Genomic DNA, 21,486 nt, shown 5'->3' with positions numbered 1-21,486 from the left:
TATTTAAATATATATTTTTATTGATTTCAGAGAGGAAAGGAGAGAGAGATAGAAACATCAGCAATGAGAGAGAATCATTGATTGGCCGCCTCCTGCATGCTCCCTACTGGGGATTGAGCCAGCAACCTGAGCAATGTCCCCTGGACTGGAATTGAACCCGGGACCCTCCAGTCTGTAGGCCGATGCTCTATTCACTAAGCCTAACCGGCCAGGGTCTTTAAATTTTTTTTTTAACTGTTTATCCTTTTACTTAAAATTTTGGCTCATGTTTGTAAAAGTAGATGCATGGGAAAGAGGGAAGAAAATTACATAAATATTATGATTTACTTAATTGTGTTTTGTTCTGTTAAATCCCTAGCATTTACACATTGGGGGGGAGATTGTTTAAAATGAACAAATATGAAGAATTTTAGTTATTAAATTACTACAGGCCCGGTGCACGAATTCGTGCACAAGTGGGGTCCTGAGGGAGGGTGACCGGGATGCAGTCGGCTCTCCTGGTGGGCGATGGGACAACCTTGCCGGCCTGGGATCCAGATCTGTCCCAGTGATATTTGCGCCGGTTGTCGGGAGCCACCTGGTGGCCGCTTTTATATCCTTTCTTCCTTGTGGAGTGTCTAGGGAAGGGAAGCGGCTGCAGTGCCTGAGGCCAACTTCCAGGATGCCAGAGGCACTGTCAGGATCGTGCTGGTGGCGCTGGTCTGTAGGTGTAGGACTACTGAAGGAGTGGCTGCCACCGGGCCAGTGGACCGCCGGGACGGGTCTGTCAGCTGAGTGGTGCTTCCACTGTGGGAGCGCACTGACTACCAGAGGGCAGCTCCTGTGTTGAGTGTCTGCCCCCTGGTGGTCAGTGCATGTCATAGGTTCTGGTCTTTCAGTCGCTTAGGCTTTTATATATAGACTAGAGGCCCGTTGCATGAAGAGATTCGTGAAATAGGCCTTCCCCTGGCTGCCGGCACTGGTTTTCCTCCAGCACCCGGGACCCAGGCCTTTGGTCCAGCCGCAGCGGAGAAGCCAAGCCTCTTCAGTCTTCAGTCTTCAGTCTTCACTCTGGCCAGAGCCTTCAGTCTTCAGTCCAGCCAGAGCCTTCAGTCTTCGCTCCGCACCTGCATATGCAAATTAACCGCCATCTTTGTTGGGTTCATTGCATGCTCATCCGATTGGCTGGTGGGCGTAGTGGAGTGACATCTATTTGCATGTTTCTCTTTTATTAGTGTAGACTAGAGGCCCCGTGCACAAAATTCGTGCATGGGTAGGGTCCTTAGGCCTGGTCGAAGATCAGGGCTGATCTCTTGGGTGACTGGCGGGGCAGTTGGGGCCCCTGCTCGCACCTGTCTTGGCTGGCCTGGCACTGGCACTGCCCTCTGCCACTGCCGTCGGTCGCCTCCCTCAGCGGGGCAATTGGGGGGCACGCCGCCACGGGTCGGGGCCTACGGGCTGGAGGCAGCTACTGCGTTGAGCATCTGTCCCTTGGTGATCAGTGTGTGTCATAGCAACTGGTTGTTCCGCCAGTCGTTTCACCGTTCAGTTGATTTGCATATTAGGGTTTTATTATATAGAATTACTTTTTTAAAAAAATATATTTTATTGATTTTTTACAGAGAGGAAGGGAGAGGGATAGAGAGTTAGAAACATCGATGAGAGAGAAACATCGATCAGCTGCCTCCTGCACACTCCCTACTGGGGATGTGCCTGCAACCAAGGTACATGCCCTTGACCAGAATCGAACCTGGGACCCTTGAGTCCACAGGCTGACACTCTATCCACTGAGCCAAACCGGTTAGGGCTAGGATTACTTTTTGAAAAAATATTTTTATTGATTTCAGACAGGAAGGGAGAGGGAGAGAGAGATAGAAACATTAATGATGACAGAGAATCATTGGTTGGCTGCCTCCTGCACACCTTGCACTGGGATCAAGCTTGCAACCTAGGCATGTGCTCTGACTTGAATCGAACTGTGACTTCCTGGTTTATAGGTCGACGCTTAATCACAGCCACACCAGCTGGGCTAAATAATCAGAGGCCTGGCGCATGAAAATTCATGCACTGGAGGGGGGTCCCTCAGTCCAGTGGCCACCTCTCACAGCCCGGGAGTCCTCAGGGATGGGAGGTGACCCATTGATCAGGGGAAGGCAACGCCCCCATCACACCTCTGCTGCTGCCACTGCTGGCAGCGCAAGCCTCAGCCAGCCCTGGTTACCTGAGCCTCAGGCGGCCCTGGGTGGTTGGGCGGCCGCCATCTGAGGCTTGCCTGTGCCTTGGGCTGGCCGGCCCTGGGTGGCTGGGGGGCTGAGAGGACTGGGGGACTCCAGAGGCAGGCGCCCCAGTGGGGCTGAGGGGACTGGGTGCCGCCATCTTGTGGCTGTGGGTGCTGCCATCTTTGAGGGCATGGCAGTCAATTAGCATATTCTCTCCTTATTGGCTGTGGGAGCCGCCATCTTTGTGACAACATGAGGGTCAATTAGCATATTCCCTCTTATTAGATAGGATTGTGGTAAAAAAACACACTGTAACCATTTCAAGTGTAGTTTCATGGTGGTAAGTAGTGTACACTCACATTGTTATGCAATAGATTTCCAGAACTTTTTCATCTTACAAAACTGAAATGCTCCCTGGCCAGTTTTGCTCAGTGGTTAGAGTGTCAGCCTGCCAACTGCAGGGTCTCAGGTTCGATTCCAGTTAAGGGCATGTACTTCTGTTGCAGGCTTGATTCCCGACCCTGGTCGGGACGCATGTGGGAGGCAGCCAATTGATATCTCTCTCTCACATCAATGTTTCTGACTCTACCCCTCCCTTTCTCTCTCTTTAAAAATCAATGGAAAAAATATTCTCAAGTAAGGAGTAACAAAACAAAACAGAAATGCTATACCCATTAAAGTCCTCATTTTCTTCTCAGCTTTTGCAACTGTTACTCTACTTTCTGTTTCTATGGATTTGACTACTTATGTCATATAAGTAGAATCACAGAATATTGTGACTAGCTTATTCAACTGAGCATAATGTCCTCAAAGTTCATACATATTAAAGCATGTGACAGGATTTTCTTCCTTTTCAAGGCTGAATATTATCCCATCGTATGCGTTTACAATATTTTCTTTACCCACCTGTCCACATTTGGGCTGTTTCTAGAACCTCTTGTTTATTATGGATAGCGCTGCTGTGAACCTAGGTATGAATATCTCTTTGAGATACCGCTTTCAATTATTTTGGATATATAACCAGAAATAGAATTGCTGGATTTTATGCCAATTCTGTTTTTAATTTTTTTAATATATTTTTTATTGATTTCAGAGAGGAAGGGAGAGGGAGAGAGAGATAGGAACATCAATGATGAGAGAGAATCATTGATCAGCTGCCTCCTGCACACCCCCTACTGGAGATCGAGCCCACAACCTGGGTATGTGCCTTTGACCGGAATTGAACCCGGGCCCCTTCAGTCCCCAGGCTGATGCTCTATCTACTAAACTAAGCCAAACCAGCTAGGGCTCTTTTTAATTTTTTGAGGAGATACAGTAATTTTTTGAAACTTTGCTTTTAGTTTCTATAAACAAATATATTTTTTATATTCACATTTTTAGCCCAGCCGTTGTGGCTCAGTGGTTGAGCATCAACCTATGAATCAGGAGGTCATGGTCCATTCCCAGTCAGGGCATATGCCCCGGTTGTGGGCTCAATCCCCAGTGTGGGGAGTGCAGGAGGCAGCTGATCAATGATTCTCTCTCATCATTGATGTTTCTGTCTCTCCTTCACCTTTCCTCTCTGAAATCAATAAAAATACATATATATATTTTAAAAGTCACATTTCATACTATGTTTTTAGTCAGAATTACATTTTAAGCTTTTCTGATTAGTTTTCTTACAATATTATTTCCAAATTTCTGAACCTAGTGGTGCAAGATTATTAATACTATTGTAGCTGATCCAGCTGCTTTTATATTATTTAAATCTTGAATATTTGTAAAGTAAGATGCTTAAAATAGACCTCAAGGGTTGAGACTTGAAACAGGAATTATTGCTGCTTAGGATTGCACAAGGAAAATTGTTGAAATTTACAGTGTGTTTGAACATGCTTTTTAAAGGTAAATCATTCTTAGTGACTGGTAATTGCTTATCTCCTTGTTTTAATTACTCATACGTAAAAGACCAATGAAAGCAAAGATGGCTTGTTGCTGGCAAGCATTTCCCATTTTGAAATTAATTAAATGACACCCTTGAGCCTTAGAAAATGACAGTTGTCCTGTCATCCCAGACAATGGATATTCTTATCTCTAGCTTATTCAGAAGCATCTTGGTGTAGTGGTAATTAAACTTTTAGTCAAATGCCTGGTCAGAGCTGTCTTTTCTTTCTTCCCCCAGAGCTGTCTTAATAAAAGCACTAACATAGCATCATGTCTAGACTTAATTACTGATGGTTCTTTGATTTATTCCTGAAAACATTCTGACAACTAATTGACTTAAGTCTTAAATTTTTAAAAAAATAAATATGTTTTTATTAATTATAGAGGGAGAAAGAGAGAGAGGAAGGGAGAGGGAGAGAGACACACACATCGATGTGAGAGAGAAATATTAATCAACTGCCTCTTGCATGCCCCTACTGGGGATCGTGCCCACAACCAGCACATGTGCCCTGACTGGGAAGCAAACCAGCAACTTCTTGATCCAAGGGATGACGCTCAACCAACTGAGCCATACCAGCTTGGGCTTAAGTTTAAAAAAATTTTATTGCAATAAAATCTACTTGTGCCTTATCATACAAACTTAAGAAGTAGGCATTTCAACTTAAGAAATAGGCATATGAAATAGGGGTTACATAAAATAGGAATCTTCACTTCCTGCACTTCTTTTTTGGTATTGAAAATGTTTACTCCATGGACTATTTTGGTTTTAATCATTGGTTTGCTTGCAAAGGAATTTGATGCTGTTTGTAAGTGTTAACAGTCAGGGAATTTGTCCCACGTATCAAAATGTGAAGTGTCAAACTTTTAGCAAACTTCATTTTATTTAGCTCCCTTAAAGTCTCAGTACTACAGATAACATTGTCTAGAACAAGCATGTCAAACTCAAAGGCTAACACAGGCGAAATAAACGTGGTTTAAGTTTCTGTGGGCCGCAAAAAAACAAAAGCTTCAGTTTTCATAGAAAAGTAGATTTATTTCGATAGAGACATGCTAAATACAAAGGGCTGAAATAAATGAGTAGTCATTAACATAAAATAATAGAACATTTTAATAAAAATTAATATTTTTTCTTGAACATGAACTTACCAGACACTGAATAACTGCACAGATTAATAAGTGTAACGCAAATAAACACATTTTTCTTGTTCTCCAAAAGCAAAATATTTCCTGTTGTGCACACCAAACAAGTCAGTACAAGACTAACACGTGGCAATTGGCTGCTAAAATATTTGCTTCTAGTATTAGTGGAGAGAAATGGTGCGCCTGTGCATAAGGCATGTAAGGGAAATGAATGCAACACGATTATAGTAATCAGTCATTAGTGAGCGTTGTAGTTTGTTAATAATAATTACGTATAACAGGATATTGTAAAAATTAAGTTACGAAATTTTTTTAGAATATATTTTATTGATTTCAGAGAGAAAGGGAGAGAGAGATGGAAACATCAATGATGAGAGAGAATCATTGATGGGCTGCCTCCTGCACGCCCCCTACTGGGGATCGAGCTGGCAACCAGACATGTGCCCTGACCAGGACGAACCATGACCTCCTGGTTCCTAGGTCGATGCTCAACCACTGAGCCTTGCCAGCTGGGCAAGTTACGAAATTTTTATTAAAACGTTTCTTGCATACCCGTTATATTCGCTGGGCTGCAAAAATATTCGTTGTGATCCGAGAGTTTGACATGCTTGCCCTAGGGGATCGAGCCTACAACCCAGGCATGTGTCCTGACCAGCAATTGAACCTGTGACCTCTTGGTTCATGGGTCAATACTCAACCACTGTTGAAAAAGGGTTAAACATGGGGTTTTGGGGCTTTTTAAATATATTTTTATCGATTTCAGAGAGGGAGCGGGAGAGAGAGAAACATTAATGATGAGAGAAAATCATTGATTGGCTGCCCCCTACAGGGGATTGAGCCCACAATTCGGGCATGTGCCCTTGACCAGAATCGGACCCGGGACCTGTCAGTCCCCAGGCTGATGCTCTATCCACTGAGCCAAACTGATTACCATTAAACATAATGGTTTTAAGGAATCCTAATATCTCTTAAGTATTTCTTTGTTTCTCTCTTTACTTAATTATGCCCTGTCCTGAGTTAACATTCTTATCCTATACTAGAGGCCTGTTTCACGAAGAGATTCGTGCAGTAGGCTTTCCCTTCTCCTGGCTGCCAACATCGGTTTTCCTCTGGCACCCGGGACCCAGGCCTTCGCTCCAGCCGGAGCTACCTTCAGTCTCACTCCGCCGGCTTCGCGCCTATGTATGCAAATTAGCCGCCATCTTTGTTGGCGGTTAATTTGCATATTGCCCTGATTAGCCAATTGTAGGCGTAGCGAAGGTATGGTCAATTACCATGTTTGTCTATTATTAGCTAGGATAATAAAACCCTAATATGCAAATAGACCAAATGGCGGAATGACTGGTTGCTATGATGTGCACTGACCACCAGGGGGCAGATGCTCAACACAGGAGCTGCCCCCCTGGTGGTCAATATGCTCTCACAGGAGGAGTGCCGCTCAGCCAGAAGCTGGGCTCACAGCTGGTGAGCGCAGCAGCAGTGGCAGGAGCCTCTCTTGCCTCCGTGGCAGTCGGACATCCCCCGAGGGCTCCCGGACTGAGAGGGCCCAGGCTGGGCTGAGGGACCCCTCCCCACCCCCACCCCCACCCCCTTGCACGAATTTCGTGCACCGGGCCTCTAGTGTTTCAATAAAATGGAGAAAGGTTTGCCTCTTCCCAGTTGATTTGGACAGGGGAAACCTTTGGGGGTTAATGAATTGCATCTCTAAATTTAATGGACTTAGGTTAGTTTGGAAAATAGATCAAGAAAATGATTTGATTATCAGCACCATGCTTTTTCTTGTTTGTTTGTTTTAAAATTAAATTATAGTTTACATTCAATATTATTTTGTATTAGTTTCAGGTATAACCACAGTTTTGTCTTATCTTGATTCTAAAGACCTGTTGTAGATAGATAGCTGGATCTACAGTTTCATAAATTTCTCTTCTGAAGGTAAATTTTGGTAGATAATTTTTGGTGATACTAACTAGCTCCTAACTAGCCTTATCTGCTGAGCTATTTGAGCTAATGTCAAAGGATAAATTCTCCATCCCCACTAGGGACAGTTTCTAATCAGTAACACAGTTTTTAAAGCAGGTTGATCAAAAAAATACTGTTGTATATCTTTTTCTTTAAAAAAATTTTTTTTCTATTGTTGACAGTATTACAGATGTCCCCCACCCGCTTTGCCCCTCTCCACCCAGCCCTTGCACGCACACACACACACACACACACACACACGCCTTCACCACACTATTGTCTGTGTCCATGGGCTATAAGTTCTTTGGTTTATCTCTTCCCACCCACCACGCCCCAATATGTCAGTTTGTTCCATGCCTTCATGCCTCTGGACTTATTTTGTTGGTCAATTTATTCTGTTCATTAGATTCCACAAATAAGTGACATCATGCAATATTTGTCTTTCTTTGACTGGCTTATTTCACTTAGCATAATAATCTCTGGGTCCATCCATGTTGTCTCAAAGGGCTCTATATATTTTATTCCATGATTTCTCATGGTGTGATTTTCCCACAAGACATTTTGCTAATGTTAACTACAATGTGTTGAATGTTTGTTATGTGACAGATATTACAGTAAGCACCTTATATTTATTTCATTTCTTTTTCATGATAACTTTATGAGATTAATAATATGAGAAGTCACTTGCTCACTGTTAAAAGCTACTCAGATGGTGGTGCAGGAACTCATATTTAGGTCTGTTTTTACTTCAGAACCTGTTCTTAACCCTGTATTCTAGTAATGTCCAGTTTTAGCTCTACCAATATTATGAAATTCTCAAAACATTTTAGTTAAATTTATTTTAATACCATAGGCTAGTACTTAGAAGTGGTAGAGTGAGCAGGAAAGCACAAGAAGAGCTTATTACTAGGCATAGTAACTCAAAAGTATGTTTATGAACTGGGAAGAGTAGAGATTAGGTACAGGAATACAATTAAGAGCCTAGATTTTAGATGGTGAGTTTGATCTACCACACTTATTCCCTTCTTTATAGAAGAGGTAAAACAAAGCAGGCCAATTCAACACTCCATTTATAGAAATCTTAAATATGGATAGAGTCATTTGCTTTCGTAGGTGAATACTTACTTATTCATAATAGATGTTTTGAAAACCTGAGAAGAATGCTATCTGCTCCTCTAAAACCTTATGTTTATCCACTGGCCTAGAGCAGTTTTTGAAAATGTCAAATGTAATTAACCGATAAAATCAACAGTACTAATGGGAAAAAAACGAAGTAGAGTCTAGAAAATTTAAGATTACATTGTTTATCTTAAAGGTAAGCATTGTGTATGAAACTTTTGTTTCAGTTATATGTACTAGGTCACAGTGTAAAATGTATTTTTTACTTTGGGTTGCAGGTTTGTTTGGTTTGTTTTTTTTTGGAAAATATATTTTTATTGATTTCAAAGAGGAAGGGAGAAGGAGAAAGAGATAGAAATATCAATGATGAGAGAGAATCATTGATAGGCTGCCTCCTGCATGCCCCACACTGGCATATGCCCTGACTGGGAATCGAATGGTGACCTCCTGTTTCATAGGTTGATGCTCAACCATGCTGGCCGAGCTGGGTTTCAGGTTTTACAAGTTTGAAAAACACTGGCCTAGAGCTTTGTGATTATCTATTTTAATTTATTGAGGACAAAAATTAGTGATTTCATTCACTTTTTATCTTTAAAAGCAAATGACATCAAAAGACATAATAGAATGTATGTATGCTTTATATTTTCTTCCTTTTTCTAGCATTCTGAAAAGGATCCAATCTCACATCAGAACTTTCCTGAGGGCCCTAACCTGTTTGGCTCAGTGGATATGGCATTGGCCTGCAGACTGAAAGGTCCCAGGTTCAATTCCGGTCAAGGGCATGTACCTTGGTTGCGGGCACATCCCCAGTGGGAGGTGTGCAGGAGGCAGCTGATCGATGTTTCTCTCTCATCGATGTTTCTAACTCTCTATCCCTCTCCCTTCCTCTCTGTAAAAAATCAATAAAATATATATTTTTAAAAAACTTTCCTGAGGGTATAGCTAGCTCTTCCTTCTCCCCATTGTGTCAAAACTTACAATATATAGCTACTATTCCCTGCTGAATATTCAGCACAATTTTCTGCTCATTTGAGGAAGTTTTGCCTCTTAGGTTTTGTATGATTTCTAGTTTGGAATACCTTAAAGTCTTATTTTTAGTCAGTACTATTTGATTGCCTCCATAGTAGTTTAACTCAGGGAATGAATAAGAGATTTATTGGACATCTTTCTGTAACAGTATATACCTTTATCTCATTCTTTTAATGAATGTATAGTAGTCCATTGCATAAGGTTATAATTTATTTAGTGCCTCAGTGATGTACATTTTGATTGTTTCCAGTTTTTTCCTGTTACACAAAACCCTGTTTTCATATATTTGTATACCATAGGACATTGCTGGTTCAAAGTGGAATTACTTTGATGGTGTGCATTTAAAATTTTGATATTGCCAGTTGGCCTTCAAAAAGGTTGTTCTATTTGTCACTACTTATATATAAAAATGCCTATTTCCCCATACCCTTCCTGATGCTGTGCATTATTAGAGTTTTAACTTTTTGTAATCTGGTGAAAATTTACAAAAGTCCAGTATAGAGTTGCATTTTAAAAATTGAGTAAGATTGACTATGCTTTCATAAATTTAATTGGCCCTTTGTATTTTCTTTCTTTTTTTTTTTTTGTTTGTTAATCCTCACCCAAGGATATTTTTCCATTGATTTTTAGAGAGAGTGGAAGGAGGGAGGGAGGATGGTAGGGAGAGAGAAAGAAACATCGATTGGTTGCCTCCCACACATGTTCCAACTCGGGCCAGGGATCAAACCTGCAACCTAGGTATATGCCCTTGACTAGGAATCGAACTTGAGACCCTCTGGTATGAGGCCCAATGCTTTAACCATTTAGCAATGCCGGCCAAGGTGGCTCTTTGTATTTTCAGTAATTCTTGAGATTTCAAATATGGGTGATGTCAGTGAATGTGACTTCAAAGCTTTGAAGAAATGGTGCTATAAAAAATGTAGTCACTGAGATGCTTGCAGCTGTGATGACCTCCCCTATTTCCCGCTTTGACCCTTTCTTACTCTTAATTTCAGGTGATCATGGAGCTCAGCTTGGCCTCCATGGGGCCGGTGGTGATGGAATACATGATGACACAGCAGGAGGAGAGGAAGGAGAGAATAGCCCAGATCCCCAACCCCAAGCTGGTCGGAGGACCCGGCGGGAAGCATGCACCTGCCCCTACTGTAAAGATAGTGAAGGAAGGTAAGTTGACTAAGCCAGTATCTTAAGAGTAGTGAATGGATTTGGAGTTAAGAAGAGGTTGATTTTTTTTTTAAAAACATTTAAGACTTGGCAGTGTTGCAGAGGGATGAGAGATAACACAATACATTTGATTAGGTCATATTATAGATCTTGGTTCCAGCTCTGATCCTTTTATTGACTCTAAGACCTTGGGCCTTAATAGGCGCCTGCTATCTCTTAGAGATAAGGAAATCAGATGGAGCCAGCTGGTCTAATGATTGTTACCGTATGTCTATATTGAGATGGTTTTAACAAGGTTGCTTTGTAAAACAGCCTTGCAAAGAAATGAAAAAGCTACACTAATGTGTTTTTACAATGGCTTGTGAGAATAAGAGTTTTCCAGAGTCTTATTTTCCTTCAAAATAAACAAAAATGGCTTAGTCCAGATAGAAAATTCTTCCATCAGGGACCCTAACATGTTCTGCAGAATAAAGTTCTGACAATTTTCTCGTTAGTAATACTGTTTAGTATTATCTCTGGAGAGTTTCAAGTTCTATTTTTTTCTTTCAAGTCATTGCTTTTTAAATATATATATATTGATTTTAGAGAGAGAGGAAGGAAGGGGGAGAGAGAGAGAGAAACATCCATGAGAGAAACATGGTTCCTCTGCCTCTTACACACGCTCAGGCTGCAGGCTTCATCCCCAGCCTGGGTGTGTGCCCTGACCAGGAATCGAATTGGTGATCTTTTGGTTCGTGAGATGACACTCGACCAACTGAGCCACTCCAGCTGGGCAAGTCACTACTTTTGAGAGAATAGAAAGTTACATAGCTGATTAAATGCCTTTGAAAAAGAAAATCTGTTAAAGTTTTGTCCCAGCCTAGCTAGTTTGCTCAGTGGTTAGAGTGTCAGCCTGCGGACTGAATGGTCGCAGGTTCAATTCCAGTCAAGGGCATGTACCTCAGTTGCAGGCTCTCAATCCCAGCCTTGGTTGGGGCGGGTGCGGGAGGCAACCAATCAGTGTTTCTCTGTCTCTCCCCCTCCCTTCCACTGTCTCTAAAAAATCAATGATGAAAAAAATATCCTTGGGAGAGGATTAACAAAAAAACCCAAAAAGTTTTGTCCCAATAAAAATAAGCACAAAAGTAAGAAAAGTACCAAAACAAAAATAATCTGAGTTATTTGTAGGTTAACACTACATTACAGGAAAAACCTGAATTAAAGCACTGAGTATGCCCACACTGATGTTTCTCAGTGGACAGGGGTGGGCAAACTTTTTGACTCGAGGGCCACAATGGGTTCTTAAACTAGACCGGAGGGCCGGAACAAAAGCATGGATGGAGTGTTTGTGTGAACTAATAAATTCAAAGTAAACATCATTACATAAAAGGGTACGGTCTTTTTATTTTTTAGTTTTATTCATTTCAAACGGGCCGGATCCGGCCCGCGGGCCGTAGTTTGCCCATGGCTGGGTTAGAATGTCAGTCTGCACACCATAAGGTTGTGGGTTCAATTCCCAGTCAAGGGCATGTGCCTGGGTCCAAGTTGGGGTGTGTTTGAGAGGCAACCAATCGATGTGTCTCTCTCACATTGATGTTTGTCCTCCCTCCCCCTCTTTAGAAACAATGGGGAAAAAAACTCCCTGGTGAGGATTACTAAAAAAAAAAAAAAAAAAAAAAAAGCACTGAGTACAATAGTGTTTGCCTTTAACAAAGCTTAAAGTGGATTTAAATTTTTGAAGGAACTTCTCAGATTTCCACCTAAGAGTAACTTTATCTTCTCTTATGTATTGTATATATAAAGGTCTGATATGCCAATTGTCCCGTTGGGAGTTCGACCGGGAGTTCAATCACTCACTATGATGTGTGCTGACCACCAGGGGGTGGTGTGAAACGAAGGGAGGCCCTGGCCAGCAGCCGGAAGGCCCTGATCGGCCCTGATTGCCAGCCAGGCCTAGGAACCCTACCTGTGCACGAATTTCATGCACCGGGCCTCTAGTTTTTATTATGTTTTTTTTCCCCTTCTGTTAATATGTGTTGTTAAAACCAAAGAAAAGTCCCTCTTGGAAATCTCCCCAATGCCCACTAATGGATTACACATGGAACAAATTGGTTTGCAAAAACATTTCAGAGCTGATTCCTTAGAGGAGCTTAGGATCTGCTCCATACAGGGAATAATTTTTTACAAGCCTTGAATTAGTTAGGATTCTTATTCCCCTCTTTAACTTCTATTCAGTCCATTTTCCTCTTCCACTGAACTCCCTGATATTGCTTCAGCTTTTCAGCTATTAATCTTCACCATTTGGTTCTTTACTTTATTTTAGGAAAAAACTCTACAGGTGTAAAATATTTTCCTTAACCAGGTGCTTAAATGGAGAAACCCTTTGCTTATAAATACATTCCTAGCAAAAAATACCCCCACATTCACAGTAGTTCCTGTGGAAAATGCTTGTATTGAGATTTAAACTTCTTTCAAAAAAAAAAAAAATGCCCCACAGATTTCACAAATCACTGTGAGAATGATTATTTCTTCAAACAACAAAATTGGATTAAGGAACAGGAAAGCAGAAAAGAGCAAATGTCTGGTAGAGAGGAAACCTACAGCTTGAATTTTGGGTATTAAGAACCAGAATCAACTAAAGATTTATATTTTGATGCTAAAGAGAAGCCATTTTTTAAAAAAGTTCTAGGTAGTTTTGAATGGGTCGGGTAATTATTGTTGATACTTTGTGGTACTTTCATTTTTATCTCTAGAATGAATGATGAATACTTTGTGTTCTCACTTACAGGGGCTCTGGGGATCCTGGCAAAAAGAAACAGCACATTTGCCACATTCAAGGCTGTGGCAAAGTATATGGCAAGACCTCACACCTACGGGCACACTTGCGCTGGCACACAGGCGAGAGGCCATTCATGTGTACCTGGTCATACTGTGGGAAACGCTTCACGCGTTCAGATGAGCTGCAGAGGCACAAACGCACACACACAGGTGAGTAGGAGCCTGGAGAAGAAAGAAATAGTAATAGACCAGAATGGAAAGGCACAAAATATACCTATGAAATAACTAAAAATACTGAGCAAATTATGATTAAAACTAAATGTATGGATCACAAATGGAATTGGAGTTAATCTGGAAAACCTTTAAGAAGGAAGGAGCCTTGGCCAGTTTGGCTCAGTGGATGGAGCATTGGCCTGTGACTGAAAGGTCCCCGGTTTGATTCTGGTCAAGGGCACATGCCTCGGTTGTGGGCTCGATCCCCAGTGGGGGGCATGCAGGAGGCAGCTGATCAATGATTCTCTCTCATCATTGATGTTTCTCTCTCTCTTTCTCTCCCTCTCCTTTCCTCTCTGAAGTCGATAAAAATATATTATTAAAAAAAAGAAGGAAGGAGCTGCCCAGCTGGTGTGGCTCAGTTGGTTGAGCATCTCGTCCCTAGCACCAAGAAGTTGCCAGTTCGATTCCCCATCAGGGTACATGCCTGGGTTGCAGTCTCTTTCTTCCTTTTTTTTTTTTTTTTTTTTAATTCTCACCTGAGGATTTTTTTTTTTCCATTGCTTTCAGAGAGAGGGGGGGTGGGGGAGAGGGAGAGAAAAAAAACACCAATGTTGAGAGAGACACATTGACTGATTGCCTCTGGTACTCGCCCTGACTGGGGGCAGGGAGGAATCTGAAACCCAGGTACATGCCCTTGACCAGGAATCAAACCTGTGACCCTTCAGTGCAGGGGCTGACGCTCTAACCACAGAGAAACACTGGCCAGGGCTGGGTTGCATTCCTGAATCCCTGGTGGTGGGGTGTGTAGTCATCTCTATGTTTCTCTCATTGATGTTTCTATCTTCCTCAATCTTCCTCTCTGAAATAAAAAAAAAAACCACTTTAAAAACATTTTTAAAATAATAAAATAAAATTTTTTTAAAAAGAAGGAAGGAGCTAGTTGAATGGAATTTTGGAGGATCCAATTACTCTTTTTAGTTTCAGTCCTGCCAGACATTTTTGCTCTAATCCTTCCTTTCTGAATATCAACCTCCTTCCCTCTCTCCATCCCTTTCTCCTTTTTTTGTTTTTCGCTTCTTCCTCTCTTCCTTGGTACCAGAAAGCCAAGTTTCCTTTGAAAACAATCCCTCTGTCTCTATTCATAGTTACCTGGTTTGGGCAGGATTAATCCTACTCCCACCTCCAGGAATGGGCCATGATTGGCTTAAGCCAGTCACTGTATCGCTTCACCACAGGATGTTTGGTTCAGGGGGTGGGCAATTGAGTTTGTCCAGGAAAAATGAAATTTGGGACTTATGCTGGAAATTCAGGGCCACAGACACTTTCTCCTTCTTGGGTTTGTGGTGTGAAGAAAATGTATGGCCAGGAACTGCTATTCCCCAACCCTTACATGTTTTTCTTCCTCCAAAAAGCAAAAGATACTCATTAGATTTTTCTCTTTTTTCACCTTCTAAAATTGGCCTAATAGTATGGTTTATAAAGTTTGAAAGCAGTAATTGGACAAGGTACCCCCTACATCCTGAGATGTTTGTTTCTAATATTCTTTCTCTTTTTTTTACTTAGGTGAGAAGAAATTTGCCTGCCCTGAGTGTCCCAAGCGCTTCATGAGGAGTGACCACCTGTCAAAGCATATCAAGACCCATCAGAATAAGAAGGGAGGCACAGGCGTAGCCCTGAGTGTGGGCACTTTGCCCCTGGACAGTGGGGCTGGTTCAGAAGGCAGTGGTGCTGCCACTTCTTCGGCCCTTATTACCACCAATATGGTAGCTATGGAGGCCATCTGTCCAGAGGGTATTGCCCGTCTTGCCAACAGTGGCATCAATGTCATGCAGGTGGCAGATCTTCAGTCCATTAATATCAGTGGCAATGGCTTCTGAGATCAGGCACCCAGGGCCAGAGACATATGGGTTATACCCATTAACCCTGGGATGCAAGGTAGCATGGGTCCAAGAGACATGTGGGAGAGAGAGCCATGAGGCATTAAAATGCATGGTGGTGGGAAGAATTGGGGGAGGGGATACAAGAGAAGAGATGGGGTCCTGGCACTCACCTATATCATCAGTACCTCCTTGAAGTGGGAAACAGTGAAAATTCTGTGGGTGCCACCCTTTGATGAGCATTTGTTTGACCCCAGTTTCTTACATTTCTTACCCCAACCTCCCTGTCCTGTGTTTCCCTTCTCAACTCCCTCATGATGGATTTCCCCCCTTTCCTAAAGCCATCATGCCTTGATAAATATATATGATCATTGAAATACTTTTTAACAAAAAAAGCAGATTCTATATTATATATATATATATAAAAGATATATAGAGATGCATTTGCAGGGGTTGGCTGGGAGGAGGAAAGAGACCATTCTGTGACCAAAATACCTTGGTCATTTTTTTTATATTGCCTTATTTCTTATGGCTGAGCCTTGTGACACATTAAGCTTTTATAGATGTTGTCTTGGCTTCCCATGTAGATGAAGCATCCATATGCTCTGCTTTTAGTTTATATATACATACATAATGTTTTTCCTTAATTTTGTCTTTTTATTTGGGATCAGCTTCTTGCACTCCTTTCTGGGCTCAATCCTTTCTGTCTCCCTTTCTCTCACCTGATCATTTCATGTTTTTGGTAGTGATTCCTGGATGAGGCACTTCTGTGAATCTTTTAAAGTCATTAGTCCCAGCAGCAGAATAGAGAAACCTTGAAGCCCAGGATGATGCTTGAAGTAACTGTGGAGAGAGTGTTCAAAATACTACTGACGCAGGTACCCTCTTGGTGCTGAAGAGTCAAAGGCACCTCTCTATCAGCTGCTCTAAGCATCAAGAATCAGAAGTATTTCTATGTAATTGTTCAAGAGACCCTTTGAGGGTTAAAATTTGGGATTAGTTTATATAAACTATCAAAAGATGGTCAGATAATAGGTGGGGGCTTTTAATAGGAAAATAATGTGCTCAGAAGTTGGAAGTGACTCATAGTAGTCCAGTTCAGGAGTTAGGGGAGTATTTGGACTTTGTATAGCTGTCTTCCAAGATGGCTCTAAGCTTTGATTTCACATAAACTTCTGAGTTCACATTCTGAAAGGAAGTACACTTCCTCTTTTGAACATCCCCAGTAGTTACTTTTTCATTATGTTATTAAGGAGCATCAGGCAATGAATCTGTTCCAGGTTTCCATTCTGCAGAACTCCAGAGCATGTACTAGTGGCAAGGCAGTGGTTCTTTGATCTTTTCCCTTAACTCTTCCTTGGGTGGTTCCTAAGGGAAAAGGAAGCACATGATCATGGGAATGATAGCCCAGAACAAAAATAAATCTTGTCTTACCACTGTGGTTTATAGGAGAGATTGGGAGAAATTATCCTGTTTTCTTCATGGCCTGATTCCTGAAGAGACTGATCCAAAAATTATAGCGGCAGGGAACTCAGTGCATTTGGTACTGAGATTTAAATGCAACCAGAGTTGTCCTCAAGGCCCAGCCATTAAAACATCGTCTCTCTTGACCTTCTGGTATCTTGTCAGAGGGCTTTTCACTGTGAGGAAGTGTGGAAATGGCTGTGTGTATGTGTGTAATCTGTTAGGTTGGGGATAGGTTTTCTGTTAGCCATTACTAAGAGACCGGCAATAAAAATTACCCTGATCTGATAGTGAAATGTTTGTGTATGACCATGTGTGAATGTGTGTTTGTGCCTGTATATATCTACACACAGATGAGAAATTATATTTAAAATTGTTGGAAAATAAATCAAATTCAGATCAAAATGCCTTTCAGGCCCATTACCTAGAAATCTATTTTAAAACCTGGGTATGTTCCTGAGGTCATTTCTTTGCTTATGCTAATAAATTAGTTACAATTATGAATGGGGGATATTCTACTGCACTTTTAAAAAAGAAGAAACTATTTTTTGTGTTTGAAAGAGAAACCATCTATAGCAGAATCTTAGTTCCTTTCATAAATATTTTTACCTTGACTACGAATAGATGATGCTATGATTCCACTATATATTTTTATAAAATCTATCTGAATTAGGGTTTGGGTAAGTTTGTGTTATTGTTTAACCTGAAATACAATAACTGTTAATATTCTAAACAATAGTTCACTCCATTTGGTTCTTTTTCTGAAGACTTAATACTGTTATTAACACGCAGGAACCATTGCAAGGAACTTTCCCCAGGTCAGATTTTGTTAATACTAAAGTAAAAGTTATCCATGCCCAACCACATGTCCTACCCTTTATTCCTTGAAATGTAGAACTCAGAACCTGTTATTTTATGTCTATAATCATGTACATAGGCATCTTTTGGAGGAAAGGGGCAGGACAACTCACTGGAGTTTGCAGTATTTTACTAGAGCATTTCAAGAAATGGAATCTTCCCCAGTAAGACATTATTAGAGACAAACTAGCTTAATGAAGCTGAGAAATACAAGCTTTTAGAACATTATTTTGATGAAGTTTCTCTCTGGAATAGAATGTTGGTTTACCCTCCCCACTTTCGTTAGCATTACTATGAGTGAATTTACATCCAGTTCTTTCCAATTGCCCTGTTCTCACCAAGGAAGCTCCAGATCCAGTATCTTGTTTGGCCCCACAACTGAAGCAGCTTCTGCTTTTGTCTCCCAGCAGCAGTGAGCCACTCAGTCTTTTCCACAGGAAATTGGGAGCCTACATTCCTTGAGTCAGGAGCTTATTGTTGAAAATCCTTTTCCCTGAACTTTTGGCCAGCAGAAATAAATGTGACTGACAGGCATATTGATTCTAAAAATTTTACATGAGTTTCTTTTTTATTTTTTTTAAATGACCAAACTGTGCAGGGTAGGGCATACCCAAAGGAGTGGTAACATTGTAGCACTCATTCCCTTGTCCTTTCAGGTTGCCCATTCACTTTCATCTGCTTATCATTTATTTGTCTCACTTTTTACCCAGAGTAGTGACAACCCATCTTCCTTCAGGGACCTCCCAGCTGGCACCATGTTTGTAGGTGCTGTACAGCATGAAATTAAATGGATATTTCTCAGCCTGGTTCAGAATAAATAGAACCTTTTATCCCAGAAAGTATAGACTGCAGTGTGGGGTAAAGATTATGATTGGGGGAAGGTTAGAGACAAAAGCTGTAAATTACTATGGCTGATTGGTTTATTTCTATATACATATATATTTTTTTGCTTTTGTATATCCTATATAGGAAACAGCATTGTATTTTTTTAACAAATCTGAGAAAGCACTATGAACTGCAGATGTTTGACTTTCAGAATATATTTTGTATTAATATCTTCACATTGTGTGAATACTGGAAGCTGCAGATCTTTGCTAGGATGCAATAAATTTATATACTTTTTGAGGGGTTCTTCTGAGGGTATTAATCAAGCCCCTGTTATGCTTTGGGGGAGCCCTGGTGCTACTTGCTTAAAGTTTTCATTCAATTGTAAGTACCCTGATGCCTTTTGGACCTTGGGATCAGATCAAACGAGTTTTGGAGATCTAGGTACCAAGGAAATGAGGATAGTCTAGCTGCCTCAAATGAGGTGCCCTTTGCATACTTCTCCTTACCCCTATTCAAAGCTGGGTAGGTTATTGGAGTTGGGAGGGAGAAATGTGAAATCTCAGAGTTTCATCTCCCTTAGAAGAGAGCCAGTAACTTATGTGCAAGGATGAAAGGTGGTAGCAGTAGCTTTGGGGAAAGGGAGGACATGGCACTTCTCCAATCCTGGAAAACTGCTGATAAAATATGGGCAGGTTGCTTTACTTTTGTTTGGGAGCCTTTGCTCTCTGGTGCCTCTCTTGGCTCTCCTCCTGGGATACAGACCTCTTCTAGGAGGATGAGCAGACCAGCTTTGAGGTTGACCTGTTTCTTTTCTTTGTCTGCCTTCCCTAAACACCAGCCCCCAGGAGGACATAAAGCAGCCTTAAGCTTAAATTCCTACTCCCTCTCATAGATTTGGCTTGCTTGCCTCAATTTGAAGGCTGGGAAAGGAAAAAAAGGGCCGTCCCTGGATTCGTTCCTTCTGAGGTCTTCTCCACTTTGACTTCCCAAACTCAAAAAGGTTTCCTCCACAAAGTTCATTTGAGAGAAATTAGTATTTTTGTCCCATTTTCCCTTTTCCTCATCAATTCCAGCCTTTCCTTGTGTCTGCTAAGGGAGAAGAGGTGTGGTGATTGTCCCTCAACTCCTTCAGTATCAGGAAAAAAATACATAAGTGGGATTAAGCTGGGACTGCAGGTAGTGACAACTGTTGCTATCTCTCCTGGGGTGTGTTTTTCTCTGCCTCACCTTCAGGAATGACACTGTGCCTTCTCCACAGGGGAATGGACTTTGCTCAGTCCTCCACTTTCCCAGCAATTGCTCTTGAACAATGGGGACAAGGACAGATCCTCATATTTCTGATCACCCCTTTCTCCCAATGGCATCCCATAGCTCTCATCTGAAATCCAGGGTTCAAAGACTTGGGGAAAATATGCTGAGAGTGACCTGAGGATTCCCCTTCTACACACACCAATGGCAGCTGCCTGAGAGCCTGCCTCCTCTTCCTGAATCTGCCATCCTTGGGGGAGAGGGGGGAGCGGCGGGGGAGAGGGGCGTTGCTCCAGTCTCTGGTGCCTAAAACAAGTTTCAACACTGGTGATAACCAGTCTTCCTACCACTGTTGCCTTTTTAAACCTAATGATTTCATGTTGTGTTGGTTGTTGGTTCTAATTAGATTATCACCAGAGCTGTGTGGGGAAATACTTTTAAATGCTCTTTCATCTTGTTCTCTCCCCACCCCCACCCATTCGGTATGTATGATGCTAATCTCTTGTCTTTCAGTTTCTTCCTGCTCTTTTGTATCTATCTTGTGTCTCCTACCTTTTGTCTCTGGGTGTTTTGGGGGCTTTTTTTTTTTTGGGGTTTTTGGGGGTTTTTTTTTTTTTTTTTTTTTGGCCTTTTTGTACAAAGATTAGTTTCAATGTAGTCTGTAGCTCCTTTGTAAACCAATTAAAAGTTTTGTTTTTTTTTTAATAAAAAAGGCATGTCTCTGGTGTGTTGAGAGGGTTGGGAATGGGGAGTATATAGCCAAAACTTAATATACTGAACCCAACAAAGATTTCCAGCTACACCTTTGTGTTCCCATACATGCACAGTTGCCCTACACTTAACTTCCAGGTAAACTGTCATGAGCAGATCAGTATGCCATGACTTAATAGAAATGTGGAGGTCCACAAGGAACAGGCAGCACCAACTCTTGTTTAATAAGCTTTTTATTTTGGAATACTTTTAAATTTAAAAGAAGGTTGCAGAGATATACAAAGAGTTCCCATTGTTAATATCATGGAACATTGTTAAAACTAAGAAACTAACATTGATACATTACATTAGCTAAACCTCTAGATTTCACTAGTTTTTCCATTAATGTCCTCTTTATGTTTGAGGACCCATTCCAGGATACCACACTGGATTTAGTTGATATATTTACCTAGTCTCTAGTCTGTCACAGTTTTTGTTTTTCATAACCAGGACAGTCTTGGGGATTATTGCCCAGGTGTCCTGTAGAATATCCCCAAATCTGAATTTGATGTTTTTCTCATTATTTGACTGAGCTTATGGGTTTTTGGAAAAAATACCATAAGGTGAAATGCCCTTCTCATCACATCTTGTCAAGGGGTATGTGATAACCACATGACATTACTAATGCTAACCTTCATCACTTGGTTAAGGTAGTGTTTGACAAGATTTATCTAGTGTCCCTATTTGTAGGCAAGTCAATAAGTCTACCCCACCTTTAATGGGAATTAAGCTTCCTCTATGTACTATCTACATAGAGTTTTTGGGATTCTGTGAGGAAACTGTCGTCTCCATTATATGCACTCATTTTTTTTATACTTGGGTTTAATGAAATATTGGGTAAATTTATAGTTTGTTATAGTCCAACACTACATTATTTTGTTGCTAAAATTGTCCCAGCTTTGGCCATTGCCAGCTCTTTCAGGTTGGCTCCTATGTCCCTTGGATATGTCTACATCCTT

At 41.3% G+C, this 21,486-nt stretch overlaps 1 protein-coding gene across 2 annotated transcripts in view; it reads left to right on the top strand.

Moving 5' to 3' along the window:
• The window catches only part of SP1 (Sp1 transcription factor), a 30,958-nt gene extending 10,469 nt beyond the window's left edge, over window positions 1-20,489 (top strand). For both annotated transcript variants that reach the window (XM_005869175.2, XM_005869176.2), the window contains exons 4-6: window positions 10,361-10,529; window positions 13,297-13,496; window positions 15,066-20,489. In XM_005869175.2, the coding sequence (XP_005869237.1) occupies window positions 10,361-10,529; window positions 13,297-13,496; window positions 15,066-15,379 (683 nt within the window). In that variant the 3' untranslated portion in view covers window positions 15,380-20,489. The remainder of the gene's footprint in view (window positions 1-10,360; window positions 10,530-13,296; window positions 13,497-15,065) is intronic.
• Window positions 20,490-21,486: the final 997 nt, after the last annotated feature.

This window comes from Myotis brandtii, unplaced genomic scaffold, assembly GCF_000412655.1.
Source record: "Myotis brandtii unplaced genomic scaffold, ASM41265v1 scaffold29, whole genome shotgun sequence".
NCBI lineage: Eukaryota > Metazoa > Chordata > Mammalia > Chiroptera > Vespertilionidae > Myotis > Myotis brandtii.
Note: the sequence above shows the minus strand (reverse complement) of the source record. Positions and strands in the feature narration are given on the sequence as shown.